Raw genomic sequence first — 15,548 nt, 5'->3', positions numbered from 1 at the left:
GGTAAGAGAAAGAGAGAGCGAGAGCAAAGAGAGTGAAGAAGAAGTGATGAGAATGAAAGGAAGTTCGGAAGTCTTGTTTACAATACAATAAATCATCTTCTGTACTGAATATTCTAATTGTCACTAACCAATCTAATACAAGATACAAATCCTATAGCATTTACATACAGCCTATAAGAGTTCTTATATTACCATAGAGTGTTACATCTTAACTTCTAAAAACTACTCTTTGGACCCCTTCTGCTGAGCTAGTAGGGTCTGCTCTGACCCTTAGACCTGCTTGCAAGCAGAGGGTATTGTTCCATCAAGAGGGGATTACCTTCAGTTGGCCATACCATTGTTTTCTAGTTGTTCAGTAACTAAGACTTGGTATTTCAAAAGTGGCTTTCATTTCGATGTTGCCTGTAGTTTTCATATTCCCAAAATCTTTTGTCAGGCAATCATATTTATAAGGCTTTCCTGTTTCATCTTCCCCAACAGGCAGCCTGTGCTGGGGCTGGACAATACTTCTGGGAAAAAAAATTTCCCTGCTATCCAATGTAAACCTCCTGTGGCACATCTTGTTTTCTCTTGTCCTATCACTTGTTCCCTGGGAGAAGAGACCAACACCCACAAAGCACAAAGGGACATGTGACAGACATCAGTAGGTGGAGAAGCCATACAGAATCCATAGGGCACTTGCCTTCAAGGCCATCTGAAAAATATGTGACGTTATCAACCTCTTTCCAAAACAAGTAATTTTTTTGTGGTTACAAATGTAACAGAGAAGCAGAAAATAGGGAATGTTTTTAGAGAATTCCAGGTAACTTTCAGCCTGCCAAGAGGTATGGGGAATTATAACATAGAATTGGGTTGTGAGCTGTAAAACCTGCCTGCAGAGGCACATGGCAGCACAAAGGAGCACATGGTGGCACACAGAGAAGCTTGTGCCCACCAGCCCCTGGGGGGAGGAGGTGTCACACAGCAGACCCCAACAGAGAGGAGCCTGCCGGGAGCTGACGGACGGGTGAACAGCGAGTGATCACCTCATAGAAGGACATTGAGAAAGTGTGTTGCTGATGTGGCAACACGGTACAGGTCACGCCATATAAGGAAATACTGTGCCTTAGAAAAGTGTATAAAACCAGATCATTCCTTTGAATAAACGATTCAGATTCCTTGCCGGTCTGGGTCCGTGATTCAATTGCCGACAAACAGGGGTTTAAAGAAGGTGTTCGCAGACTGCAGGAAACCACCATACAATTGCTTTCGTCCTTCTCTTGCACAGGAACTGAAGGTGTCCTGCCTGAGCACACAATATAACCTGTGCTGGAGGAGGAACAGCCCATCAGCAAGGAAGAGTAGTGTTTCTGCTCTTCAGGTCAAGTATCTTGGAGCCAGCACAGTCCTGTGTTCCTGATCATCAGGAGAAGAGCATTTGTGCACTGCCCCAACTGCCCTTGCAGCCAGTGTGGCTTTACCTTTATTTGCCTCCAGAAAGGTGCTTTCTAATTCCATCACAGTGGTTGGAACGTCCATCTCACCACACACACTCCTCTGACAAAATGCCTATCCCATGGCAACCACAGCCAGGTCACAAGGAGGAACTCATAGCTCCTCTGTTAAGCTCAGCTTTAACACTCACCACTAGAACCTCATCTGTAGTGACCAGTGGAAAAAAAAAACCAGTGTTGGCACCAGCATTTTGGTTTTGAGGTGAAGGAACAGGTATCTGATGCTGTGCAGGTGTTGCAATACAGTAGGGAACATCTCTGCCTTCTGCCAAGGACTGAGGACTTCTGCCCAGAGAAGCTGTGGATACTTCATCACTTAAGTGTTCAAGGCCAGACTGGACAGGGCTTGAAGCAACCTGGTCCACTAGACCACTAGATACTAGAAGGTGTCCCTGCCCATGGCTGGGGGTAGAACTGGATGGTCTTTAAAGTCCCTTCCAATCTAAACCATACTGTAATTCCAATGTGCTTCTGGAGCAGAGTACAACCAGCAATTCCCATGGCAGAAGTTTTGACTCATCCAGGCCCAGAGATCTTCTAACACCAGGCATATCTGATTTCAGATCTCTCGAGGTCAGGTGTCAAGCTGTAGCCAGAAGCACAGTGGCTCATGTAGAGGAACCCTCAGCATCTTCCAGAGGAGGCATCAAGACAAAGGAGAACTCCCTAGAAAGCAATGTAGACAGTAGTGAACTTGGTTTATTGACACTCTTTTCAGCATTAGTTTCAACATCTGTGAAAGAAAGGAGAAAGTCTGTGAGATTACCCCAAAGCTGAGATATTATCAAAACCTCCAGCAGATGCTTCATCTCACCTAAAGGAATTGTGCTCCGTCCCGCACAGGGCACAACTGAACCCGTAGAAAACAGACCAACAGAAGGGTCCTCTGTCTTTCTGCTGTGCACTCACATATCCAATTAAACCACTGAGGATGTATTGGGTTGCAGTGAAATTTCACCATCATTGCAAATTTGCAGGGAGAAGATTAATACAGGAAAATTATTTCCAAACCCAGGACCCCCATTCTGAGCAGAGCTACCCAGGTCAGATGAAACTACAGAAGACAACCCCAAACTCTGTCAAGAATTTCAGACCAACAACTGAAACCAGATTCCTGAAAGAAAAACCAGAAAAGCAAGGGCTGAAAAATAGACAGATGTTTTTCTGCAGCAGAGCTCCACCAAAGAAGGATGAGGAAGTCTGTGAAAGTCCTCCTTTGGAGACACCCTGTAAAGAAAAGGAGATTTTTTTTCCTAAAAAATGCCTTGCTTGTAGCATGTGCAGATCTCAGACGAAACTAGATGCACTTAGCATTGGCAGTATTGGCAGCAATCAACTGTCCAGCTAGATAGTGCCTTCCTGAAAGAGGAAGTCCAAAGATACTCACAAGCAGAACAGTCACCAAGAGATAGTGCTGGGATTCAGATCTGGGTAGGGATAGGGAACCCAATAATCCATCATGATGTCTCCATCTTGCCACCTTTTGTATGAAACACGAAGAGAGAAACATCCCCCCAAGAGCAGGAGTTCCTCTGCCTGCCCTGTGCACAAGGTGCAATCCCCATACCCATGCGCCTGGCAGAAGCACCATGGCTGGGCTGGCAGGTTTTTTACCTGTACCAATGCTGCATGTTCAAGGTTTACAGCTTTTTGTGCAGCTTAATTGACTGAACTACCTTATTGCTGCATTTTAAAAATAAATACAGTTTGTATGAAATTTTGAGGCAGGAGGAGTGTTCTATGTACATCTGTTTATATAAGCATCAGTATTCTATGGCAGCTCAGGAGTTGCCAATCAGTTCTCATCCATGGTTTCAGTTAACACCTGAGACGAGACCATACAACCTGATTTGCAAACTTCTTTTTAATAGAGACATAAAAAACACAATACATAAAGCAGCTGGCCAGATGAACTCAAGAAGTCCAGGCTCAGCTCACAGTTCAAGCACCATCACCAAAAGATGCTGTGAGAGCTGGAGCAGCTCTGCCTTAAAAAAAAAAAAACAACAAGAGAAACAGTACTCTTCAGCCTGATGAAGGCTCCAGGGCGACCTTAGAGCCCCTGCCAGTGCCTAGAGGGGCTCCAAAAGAGCTGGAGAGGGACTTTGTTCAAAGGCCTGGAATGACAGGACATGGGGGAATGGCTTCTCACTGCCAGAGGTTAAGGTTAGATGGAATATTGGGGAAAAAATGCTTCCCTGTGAGGGTGGTGGGGCCCTGGCACAGGTTGCCCAGGAAAGCTGGGGCTACCCCATCCCTGGAAGTGTTCAAGACCAGGCTGGATGGGGCTCTGAGCAACCAGGTCTAGTGGAAGGTGTCCTGCCCATGGCAGGAGGTGGAACTGGATGATGTTGAAGGTCCCGTAGAAGCCTATTCTAGGATTCTATTAAAAGCAACCTAGTAAAGCAAGATTGAAGAGTCCTGCAGATTAAATGTTGAGGCAGTCAATGCAATACATTCACCACTAAATTAAGCAGCAGCAGAGCTGACCTGACATCTCACAATTATTTAGGGCAAAAAAGCTTTCATACTGTTTAATGAAGAATTGTAAACCAATGTTGCATTCTACCATATACACAATAAAGTGATATTAAAGTAACCAGCAATTAAAAAATTTGATTAGATAAATGGTTTTTCTCTTGGAAAATACTTTTCTACCTGGGATTAAGAACAGCTTGCCTGTAGACTGGAGACTCTGGCTGCCCAGAGATACCAGCTAAACCTGATCATTTCAGAGCAGACAGAGCACATGCAAACACTTCCACCTGAACAAGATCAAAATCCAGAAAGCAAGGAGACATACCCTCTCTGGCCATTTGAAAGGTGACAGAATGAGGCACAGAGGGGTTCAAAGTTTATCTAGATTAGGTCCACTCTTCCAGCAGCACTTCCATCTTATTCTTTCCATTCCTAACTCTTCACTTTCATGCAACTGTATTTCAGTAAAGTAAAATTTCTCTCCTGTATCTTCCCACTTCAGCTCCTGGACTATGCAGATGATGTCTTGGGTTTTTACTCTCTGCTGATAGACAGAGTGGGTGGGAGAAAAAAAAAAAAAAAAAACAACCCAAAATTCCTGATGATGCCTGGGGAGTCCCTGTAGCTCGTCACACTTCACTGCTTCCCACCAGAGACTCACGAGTCATGGACAGACTCCTGCCAAGACTCATGCAGCAGACTCTTGTTCAAGGTGCACATCAGCATTTTGGGCAGACATATGTTGATTATTAGCTGGGATCACAGGTGCTGGACAAGTAGCAATGCTTCCCTGATGAAGGAACACAGTATTTTCACTATCCATAAATGTCTACAAATCCAGCTTAATCCCAGCCCCAACATAGGCTGGAGCTATTTTTCTAGCTGCATGCCATCTTTTTGAGAGAAGCATGAAAAAGAACTGTAGCACAAGCTCTTCTGAAACAGGATTTGGAGCCAGCAAGGCAGTCAGTTCTTCAGGCAAATCCTCTTGCCCAACCATTCACATTTGGAGCAATATTGATTTGATGAACAATAAGCCAAGGAGTTTTGGGGCTGGGCAGGGCACTGTGGTTTAAACCAGGCTTGTAAAGAAAACAAAAACAAAGGAGCCATTAAAGAAGACACAAGTTAAGAGATATGAATCAGTTTTATTTTATAAATAGAGATGAGCTTTCCTGAAATTGCCAACATAGCTTTAATGTGTCATTTACTATGGGATATTCTGGTCTTGCTTATTTTAAATACCTGGTCAAGCAAGGATAAGCCAGTGCTGTTGTGCTTGCTATAAAAATATAGTGGGATCTGATCTTCCAAAACTAATATGCTCCAAAATCTTAAGGATTTCTAATGAGGGGTAAAGATTGTAATGAAATGCTTTCTCCATTTGAAGACAGGTGCACACATTTAAGAGTCACACCTTTGCAGGAACTGAAAGGCTCTTGAAAACTGAAAGCACACTGTGATTCATCATCTCACCCTTAAACCTACTGTTTGTTTCTCTTTCACGACACTATTTCCAAAGTAATTTACAGGGGGTGAAAAAAATAAACACCAGAAGGAGAAAGCTGTGACATGGCTGCAGTCTGTACAACCCCTGCCCTCACAGCCATAAGGAGCTGGTCAATGCTTCATCAGCCCTGTGATGCTGTCCCACTTCACACCACCTGCTACATGGAAAGTGGTAGAAGTGGAAGAAAAACACAGGGATAATTTAAGGCTAACTAAAGATACATCCATAGAAAGCCCTTCTGAGCAGCTTTGTGCAACAAATGCAAAAATCAGCCGTGGTGCTTGACACATTAACAATTACAGGGCTTAAACAGGAACAGCAATACAGCATCGGGGAGGAGAACTAGACTTCATTTGGTTTGTACAACCTGAGAAATAAACAACTAGTGAAAAAAAAGAAGTCCCATTCCCATTGATGCTGTACAAACCTAATTTCACATGTTGCTTAATTGCACTGAGATGCTCCATGTTCAGCTATGAAACATAGTGGCTTCACAACTACTCTTTGGGTTGCTTTGAAAAGTCACCATCACACACAAGCTAATTCCTTTCTGTTACACAGGAACATAAATGTGCATACGAACAGGTCTGTGCTGCCTCAAGCTTACCAGATCCCATCCCACAGGGTGCAAAACCAACCTAGTTACTAAATTTCACCTGAAATTATACTGGTATCAGAAGATGGTACAGGCCCAGGACAGAATATCTTAATGCTCATCACTACTAAGTGCTGTGCTTTCAGGTGTTTATTTCTCCCTCTCTAGGCCAAAGCACAGCAAGAGCTTCCTACCTATTCCTTTCCAAAGATGTTGGCTTAAGCTGTTGCAGCACTTCCTTTGGGGAAGTTTTCATGAGGTTGGAACAGAGGAGCTAATTCTAGGGAGAAGATACTCATGGATGTGTCCAACTTTGCACCTGAAATCATGTTCAGTGTTTCAAAATCAAGGTCTCCGAGTGGTCCCATCTACCACATCATCCTGGGACAGACCAAAGCCAACAAATTGCTGCAGAGAGGCTTGATCCAATGACTCAACTACAGACACAACCATGAAAAGCTAACAGAAGTAATGTGAATATAGTTTTAATACAATCATTAAGGTGTTACCTGGAGAAATGCATATTCTAGAGCAATGCTATTATGTATACTGGTTCTTACAAACACATCTTGTTTTGACAACAGAAAGCTGAGGTTATACATATCCACATTTTTAAAAAGTTTGTTTCAGCTAGCCTTACAGTGAAGTTAGGAAAAGACTAGGTTGTGGATTCAAAAGAAAATAAACGAAAAATAAACGAGGGAGAGGAAAAAAAAGCCAGGCATGATGAAGTATTTTTATTCTGCTATATATTTTTATATTTCAGAGCTCACAGCTGAGCCCAGATTCTTGGGTATACAATATAGAAAGCAAGAGCAATGAAATCCAAACTGAAACACATACCAGGAATCACAAAGCAGGCTGCAAATTGCTTTCCCATTAGTGCAGCTGAACACATGTGACCCAACAGCAAACTGCACCTCCAGCAAACCACTGGAAATTTCTTCCCTCCAAAGTATAGATGGTTTAAAAAAAAATATTAATTCAGATGAATAATGTTAAGTGCCTCCTTTTTACAGAGGGTGGAGCAATTCCACACACTGACCTAATTCCAAAGTGCTTCATTCCCAGTTTGGGTTTTCTGGAAGATGTCTGAAGTGTCTCATGAGACGCTGTCCCCACTGCATACCTTGGAGGGCAGCAGCTGAACCCCACGTTGGTACTGGGTTCATTAAGTTTCTACTAATGAGATCTGTGCCCAACCTCAGTGGGGAACAGTCAGGCTGAAATTATTATACAGAACCTTAGAGGTGATTTACTCCTCAAAGCTTCGACTGGCAGGAAGAGCAAGTATGGAGGAAAGGAGGAGTGGAAAAACCCCCAAATGTCATTTCTGATTAACCAGGTGCAAGGAAACTGCAGATATCACACAGGTGCTCATTCTCCAGCAACTTCACACCACCAACTGAAGCCTCTTCAGTGCAAAGTAGAACTTCAAAGGCTACAGAGCACAGCCAAAACAAAAACCAAAAAGTTGTCCAATTGTAACAAATTCATGGTATTTCTCTAATACTGACTACATTGCTCAAGCAAACACAGGAGTATGCAGGAGAATGTAAAGACATCTTATCAAAAGAGTATTTTAAATTTAAGCTTTTTTCTTCTGAAAAGATTAAAATAAATTTAACTCTAAATAATAATTAAGAATTTAACAAATATTCATAGAAGGGGCTGATCAGCACTAGAAGTTGTTTTCAGGAAAGCCTTTATAAACAGATTCCAATGCCAAAGGAAAAAAAACCCCACAAAACATCCAACAGATTATAAATACCAGACATAAAAAGACTTGAAGAAGAATGAAAATTTACCTGGGCTGTGAATACACCATAATCCTGTGTTACTGTGCTCAAGTCCATTTGTCTAACACCATAGGAACAGCTTAAGCTTTTTTATTTTGATAATTAATATAAAGAATAAGTGCAATTTTATTTCTATTCCAGATCACTGATTTCACCTCAATGTCTGCTGTCAAATCCCTGTCCGAGCTCACTTGTCCGAACTTTTACGAGGTCTGCGGAAGCTGGACATGTTCTCATTCAGTGCATAGATCCTTCGAGAGAACTCCTCAAACTCCCCCAGGACTTGTTCATCACACTCCACTGCTACAGCATGCTCCACCGGGATGGAGTTAAAGTCTTCCAGCTGATCTCCTGCGCTGAACCCCGTTGCTTCCATACCCATGATCTCCTCTGCCTGCTCCACAGTGCAGCAAAGGACGGGGTTGAGTGCAGGCTGAAACTCACAGGGCTGCTCATTGCTCATGGTGTCAGAACACTCACCAGGCAGAAACGCCCCATTTATTGCACTAGAACATTGTAAGAATGATTCCTGCCCATCTTGGATATTGTTTAGGCTCCCATTTTCTCCGTTTAAACTACTGCACAAGTCCTGGCCTTTCTTGGTATTTCTTTTGGAGGAATCCATAGAGGTGTCCAAGGAAGAACATATGGGTCCAGGTTTTTTATCCAGCTCTCCAACAAGGGCTGTGACAGCAACAGGCTGTGTTAAAGCAGAGTCGTAACTAGGAGGAGGAGTTTTGTACTGTAGTCTCTCGTTTCCTGTGCTGGCTCGTTTTCGGAGTCCTTTATCTGGAGAAGGAAGCCCACTGGAAAAGCCAATATCCAATCTGCCAAAGCTAGAGCTCTGTCTCTTTGGAACAGGAATTGCACTGGATGTATGGTGTCGATCGCTGTAACAGAAGGAGAGAATAGATCACACCCATCAGGCACGCTCATGAGCAATACAGATGTTTAATCAAAGGCTGAAGCAATTATTTTATCACAACTCCAGGCTCCATTTGGCCAACAACTTATATCCTAAAGTGCTAAAACCCCAAATGTGTTTAGTGCCGTATGAACCACAGAAGACACCCCAGAGGACACCTGTACTGAAAACCAGTGAGGTTGTGTAGGAACACCTACACAGCTCTATGGTTTGGTGAGTCAATCACCCAAGAAACCATCACATTATGCTAATTTGTACTGTTAACACCATTTTAAAGGACCACTCTGCACTTTATGAAATATTATTGTTGACCATATATTTATGTATTTATGGCCTGTATTGGCTCATCATAAACTCTTCAAAAGTGAGTAATAATGGCTGAATCCTCTATGAGTAAAGAATCCAACAGCGGACTTCCCTGACAACTGCACAAAGGAGAAAAACCACACCAACTTCACTACTTGCAGAGGGTTATTCTTGCCAGATCTTCTGCTTTTCTGTGCCAGTCATTCCAAAACTTTTTGGACAAATGTCAACCTCTGTTTCTTGAAGAACATGAACTAATCAAGACTAATTTACAAGTCTGACTTTACTGTTTAATACAGTTCCACAAGCCACTTTCACTGTCTCAAGCTCTATGATTTAGAAAATCAACTTTACGTCATCTTGGGTGTGTTATGAGAATTTTCCTTCATCAGCTCAATACTTATCCAAACATAATCACCCTATATGCAAATAGTATGTTGTACATTAACATAAGCAGCTGGTTCGTTCTCCTTCCAAATTAAAGAAAAAAAGTTAAAAAACAGCTATTATCAATCTGCTGAATATACAACTCTAAGATTCAACCACTGTCAGTATGAAACTCCTTCACGAACTCCATTTAAAAGAAACACCTTCTGCTCAAGGCCTGACACATTTTGGGATCTGTCTGGCAGGGGAAAATCTTGAAACAGCAGTTATGAGTAGTCCCTAGCTCAGATCCTTTTCCACATTACTTTTCTTGTTTTGCTCCCCTTTGTAAATAGAATAAAGTAGATTGCAACAAGTCCCTCTGTGAAGAATAAGCGTCCCCATGGGAAGGCAGTGAGTAGTACTACTGCTGTTGAATTTCCTTTCCCATATTAACTCCTCCCAGGCTGCCCCTAAATGCCTCTGTAGGGCTTCTGTCTCTTCCACAGAACCCTCAAATCACCTTAAGGAGAAGCTGTTTTTCAGAATACACATTTGCAGACAGTGAAGCAGAGAGGTAAGGTGTGGGGTATGCCCAGCCTCTGCCCTGGAGAGAAGCCTGCTGAGATAGGGAGATTGCACAATCTCACAGCAAACTCCCCCTGGAAAAGGCAGCCACCTTTCAGTTACGGCGAGAGAGGACACAGACCCATGATCCTCTTTGAGATCCTATGCAGATCCTTTGTAACCCACTGGCTTTTACCCTCTCACACCCACCCCTGTACCCCTATAAAATCTAGCCCTCTGCCCCTGTGAGATTAGAAAGCTCGTCCCTAGCCTCCCTTTGCAGGGTGTAGGCTAATAAAGCTGCCCCATGCGGAACTGCTATACGGGCCTCTCGTCTCTCTCCTCCTGGTCTGGCCGGGAGATTGCCTCACAGAGCAAGACCTGAAATCACTAGCTGAAAATCACTAAAGAGCTGTTAGCCTCTCTGCAAAGGCACTCCGGTGGCTGAGGGAAAACTACACAGGCTCCAAGAAGACGGTTCTTCGCAGGACCATCTCTCCAGACCGGTTACGGTTTCCTGGGTCTGAGCTACAGACCCCATACCAGCTACCACAGTAAGGGCCACACATGAAGGCAGCAGCAAAACCATCAACTTTCTTCTTAGATTTCAACAGCTGTTTCAGACTCCACAAAGCCTTAACAGCTTTGTCTTTCAACCAATCCCTACACCATCAACCACTTATATTTAGAATGAAGTAATATGACAAACACAAGAATCTGTGGCAGGACACTTGTGAACTTTACTCAGGCAATTTGCACTGCAGATATATTAGGGATGGTCTGTTTTGCCCTCACTTCCCTCAGTTTAGTGCTTTCTGCCTTCATTCAGAAAATAAATAAATACTCTGTATTACTTATTTGATGAGACTCTGTTTATCTTATAGTTAAATGACAAGTTCTAGGAATTTACCCAAATTCCAAGATGCACAAATATTCACAAAGACAGATTTTCTAGACACTTCACTGGGTCAAAGGACATATCATCCCATTTTTATGTGAACTAATTGCTCAGGACAAGTGATAGCTAAGTACTACAGATCACTACTCAAATTATAGGACACTTTGCAAAGAAGCAGCTGGTGCATTTCAGTGCAAGAGATCTAAGGTTTTGCTGCCTTTCCTATTCTAGATAGACCCATGTTGCAGAGCTGAATATCTCTCTCCTATTTGGGCAGGACAGTGTATAACAGGATGATTTGCACATCTTGCCAAAGGGATGTGGCAAGATGCATGTCCCACCTTGAGCCACAGAAAGAAGGACAAGCAGTGGCTCTGTGTAACAGAACTGGACTTCCTTCTCCCCTCTTCTTTACAAAACTGGGTACAAAGCACAGGCTGGGACTAGTCTTTCTGCTAAGAGCAGCCTAAGCCTGATTCAAGCCTGGAGGAAAGGAGCCTTCAGGCAAGAGAGTTTTGAGCATTTTGCAGCTCTAGAATGAGCTGTATCTAATTTGTTTTTAAGTCTGGACCTATCTGACAAATCAGCTGCCCATTAGCATTTAAAATAGTGAGTATGCAAGAAGATGGGGTGGACACTACTCCCACAGGATCTTCTTTTCAAACTCAAGGGCCACTTATTGTGGATGTGTGGATGTGGCACTTAGGGACATAGGTCAGTGGTGACCTTGGCCTCGGGGAATGGTTGGTCTCAATGACCTTAGAGGTCTTGTCCAACCTTAATGATTCTATGATTGCCATCCTTTTCCAAAAGAAATGGGCCATTCCCCGAAACGGTCAGTGCTACACCCCCTACAACAGCAATGATAAAAATAATTCCACTTGGTTTCTATCAAGATGTCAGGAAATTTTTTCTGCTGAACTGGAACCAAGGGGGGCTGCAATCCAGAGAAACAATCCCCACATTAGAAATAGTAATTTTAAAAAAAAATTAAAAAATAATTAAAGAACACCCACCAACCAAACCAACCAACCAACCAAAAAAAAACCAGCAAAAACCCCCAAGACTAGGTATAATACAAGATTTACTGGAAGGATAACTTTTTTTTTCTTCATGTGCAATGGATTCCAGATGCAGAGATGTATCATGTTAGTTGTTCTGCCAACAGTTTGTGTTCAGCTTCACCAAGAGACTTCCACAGCAACAGCAGAAACAGTCTCTATGGCAGCTACAGAAGTTATGGTACAGGACACTTGTATCCCTTGGAAAGTAAAAGAAGAATTTGACATCAAAGCATCAGATCTGTAACACCCTGTATAGCAGTGAGGGCTTCCCATCTCCCCTTCCAGGCAGAACGACTAAAAGGTTTATAGGAAATTCTGCCACTTGTCTGGATTTTATTCAATCATCCACAGGTTAAAATAGGTATTTAAGAGGCTAAAATCTAATTCAGAAAGAATTTCAAGCTGTACCTTGTGGATTTAAGATGTGCGTTTGTCAAAATAGTGACAAGACTATCTACTCTTTACACAATATTTGAACGATAAAAACTCTTGCCTGGAACATAAGCAGTCAGAATTGCGCCCAGACAACTTACAAACACAGTGGCCTGAACAGCAGCCTATAGATGGGTATGGAGTAGATCCTCCTGTTGAACACATCACTTTGCAGCACAAGGTGCAAGACCTCACAAGAATAAGTGCCATCTCAGATGAGGAGGACACAGAGATAAAGAAGAGCAGAAAGCAGACCTAGGTTTAATCCCAGCTCCTGAAGTTGCAGGGGCACACTGTTTTGCAATTGGTAATTCTCCTGGTAATTCTAGGAGAGATCAAACCCGAGGCAGTCTCTTTGCCATCTTGAGTGAGTAATACCTCTTACCTGTTGTGCTGTGTTGGAAACTTGCTCAAATTAATTTATCTTAGATTGAACTCTTCAAAGGACAGAGACTCCAGTATGGCATAGGACTGCCTAATTGCCAAACCCCAAGTTACCTGCAGAATAGCTGAGGTCACTTGGCTTGTTCAGCCTGGAGGAGGTTGAGGATCTCCCCACAGTGTGCAGCTGCCACCCAAGGGGCAGCGGAGCAGAAGCTCCGATCTCTGCTGTCTATGACCAGGAACAGGACCCAAGGGAATGGCTGGAGCTGTGTCAGGGGAGATGTAGGTTGTTTATCAGGAAAAGGTTCTCCCCCCAGAGCGTGGTCGGGCACTAACCAGGCTCCCAAGGGCAGTGGTCACAGCCCCAAGGCTGCCAGAGCTCAATGAGTGTTTGGACAATGCTCTCAGACACAGGGTGGAATTGTTGGGGTGTCCTGTGAGGGCCAGGAGTTGGACTTGATGATCCCTGTGCGTCCCTTCAACTCAGGATATTCTGTGATTCTTCAGCAAGTGTTGATCAGCTCAATTTAGGCACAGTAGCAACTCTTCTATGAGGCAGAAGAAATTTAAGTGTCCGAGTAAACCAAAATGAAAACTGAGGTGTCTAATTAGCACAAGAAAAACAGCTTTAAAAATTGTTGCAGTGGGCATGTAAGTTTGAATTCCACCTCAGAAGAAACATTCCTAAATTCCTTTGTAAAACTAGACCTTACAGGAAAATGGGTGAGAAATTAATTAGTTTGCAGGACCAGGAGAGTTCTTTAAAAGGTTGTTACAACAAGGCTACGCAAGCTAACATGTTAGGTATGCCTGAACAATACCTCTTTAGTCCAGAAGCCAAAAAAATCTTCCCTTCCTTACTAAATTTAACTGGCAGAATGATCTTTCCAAGTGATCTAAACATAGCAGCAGTAAGTTGTTAATCTCTCTCATCTACAAAATAACTTCTCATAGGGCAGTAAAGCAGAAATTATCCCCATTTATTGTGCAAGTATTCAAACTAATGTATTAGAATAAAAAACACTTGCAGCCAGGTTCCTTGAATGACATGCGGTGAAATAGACCTTAAGACTTTAAAACCAGGTTTTAAGATGCTGGAGAAATAGGGAGCAGAGTTCAGAAACTGTCCATTGTTACCAATAAATATGAATAGGATGGGTCGAGCTTCCATCAGGAATAAATAAAGGGGTAACAGCCCAAATCTGAGAACAAAGGAATGAAGTCAGTAGTATGGTTTATCTGCTTATCAAATATTAACTAAGACATCTAGATAGAAGTAAATATGTATGAAGGACTTTGGAGATCAGCCATTCAAGAAGTAATTGCCTAGGCTCCTTCCACAGTCACTGGAGAAGGAAAATGAGAGAAGGGTGGTAATCCCTTACTGAGAGCCAGTGGGAAAGTCATCTTCCCTGGATGCCTCTTCTTAATCACAGGGGGCAACCTAGGTAACAAGCTCAGACTGAGTGACACATGTCTACAAGGCAAACATGAGAAGATAAATAGCTCTCCATAGACTTTTAATTAGAGCAATGGTCATAGTCTTGCAGGCAAATAAAACAAACCCATAATGGCTCTGGGTATAGTGGGTTAAACTTACATCTTTTCCTGTGCCATCACCTCCCTCCAGGTGATAATGGAAGTCATATTGAGGTTTTAGTTCAAACGTAATGTTAAGAGAGAGGCACAGAGCTCAGAAATACAAGGTTGCTATTAATCCCTATAAAAACAAGGAACCAATGGAGGGTGTCTATTCCATTTCTGTTTTGAGGCTGTACTGTTACAAGAATTCACAGCATTCACATCAAGGCAAAGTCCAGAGAAAGAATCCCAGAATAGAATCCCAAAAGGGTCTGGGTTGAAACCAACTTTCAAAACCATCTAGTTCCAATCCCCCTGCCATGGGTAGGGACACCTTCCACTAGACCAGGTTACTCCAAAGCCTAGCTTCTCTGGGCAGCCTGTGCCAGGGCATCCCCACCCTCACAGGGAAGTATTGCTTCCTAATTTCTAATCTAAACCCACCAGCTGTCAGTTTAAAGACATTGCCCCTTGTTGTTTGAGCTTCACAGCTCATGAAATTAATAAAAAATATATAAGCCAAACCCCAAGTTACCTGCAGAATAGCTGAGGGCACTTGGCTTGTTCAGCCTGGAGGAGGTTGAGGATCTCCCCACAGTGTGCAGCTGCCACCCAAGGGGCAGCGGAGCAGAAGCTCCGATCTCTGCTGTCTATGACCAGGAACAGGACCCAAGGGAATGGCTGGAGCTGTGTCAGGGGAGATGTAGGTTGTTTATCAGGAAAAGGTTCTCCCCCCAGAGCGTGGTCGGGCACTAACCAGGCTCCCAAGGGCAGTGGTCACAGCCCCAAGGCTGCCAGAGCTCAATGAGTGTTTGGACAATGCTCTCAGACACAGGGTGGAATTGTTGGGGTGTCCTGTGAGGGCCAGGAGTTGGACTTGATGATCCCTGTGCGTCCCTTCAACTCAGGATATTCTGTGATTCTTCAGCAAGTGTTGATCAGCTCAATTTAGGCACAGTAGCAACTCTTCTATGAGGCAGAAGAAATTTAAGTGTCTGAGTAAACCAAAATGAAAACTGAGGTGTCTAATTAGCACAAGAAAAACAGCTTTAAAAATTGTTGCAGTGGGCATGTAAGTTTGAATTCCACCTCAGAAGAAACATTCCTAAATTCCTTTGTAAAACTAGACCTTACAGGAAAATGGGTGAGA

General features: G+C 43.1%; 1 protein-coding gene across 4 annotated transcripts in view; it reads right to left on the bottom strand.

Annotated features, from left to right (window-relative positions):
- Window positions 1-5,099: 5,099 nt before the first annotated feature.
- UVRAG (UV radiation resistance associated) overlaps window positions 5,100-15,548 on the bottom strand; it is a 101,769-nt gene continuing 91,320 nt past the window's right edge. For 2 of the 4 annotated variants that reach the window (XM_017731673.1, XM_017731674.1), the window contains exon 15: window positions 8,063-8,765. In XM_017731673.1, coding sequence (XP_017587162.1) covers window positions 8,063-8,765 — 703 coding nt within the window. Of the gene's footprint in view, window positions 8,766-15,548 lie in introns of all 4 variants that reach the window. The other 2 variants (XM_017731672.1, XM_008631667.2) reach the window with 2 other exon arrangements.

Source organism: Corvus brachyrhynchos, unplaced genomic scaffold (genome assembly GCF_000691975.1).
Source record: "Corvus brachyrhynchos isolate BGI_N302 unplaced genomic scaffold, ASM69197v1 scaffold3, whole genome shotgun sequence".
NCBI lineage: Eukaryota > Metazoa > Chordata > Aves > Passeriformes > Corvidae > Corvus > Corvus brachyrhynchos.
This window is presented reverse-complemented; position numbering and strand designations above follow the sequence as displayed.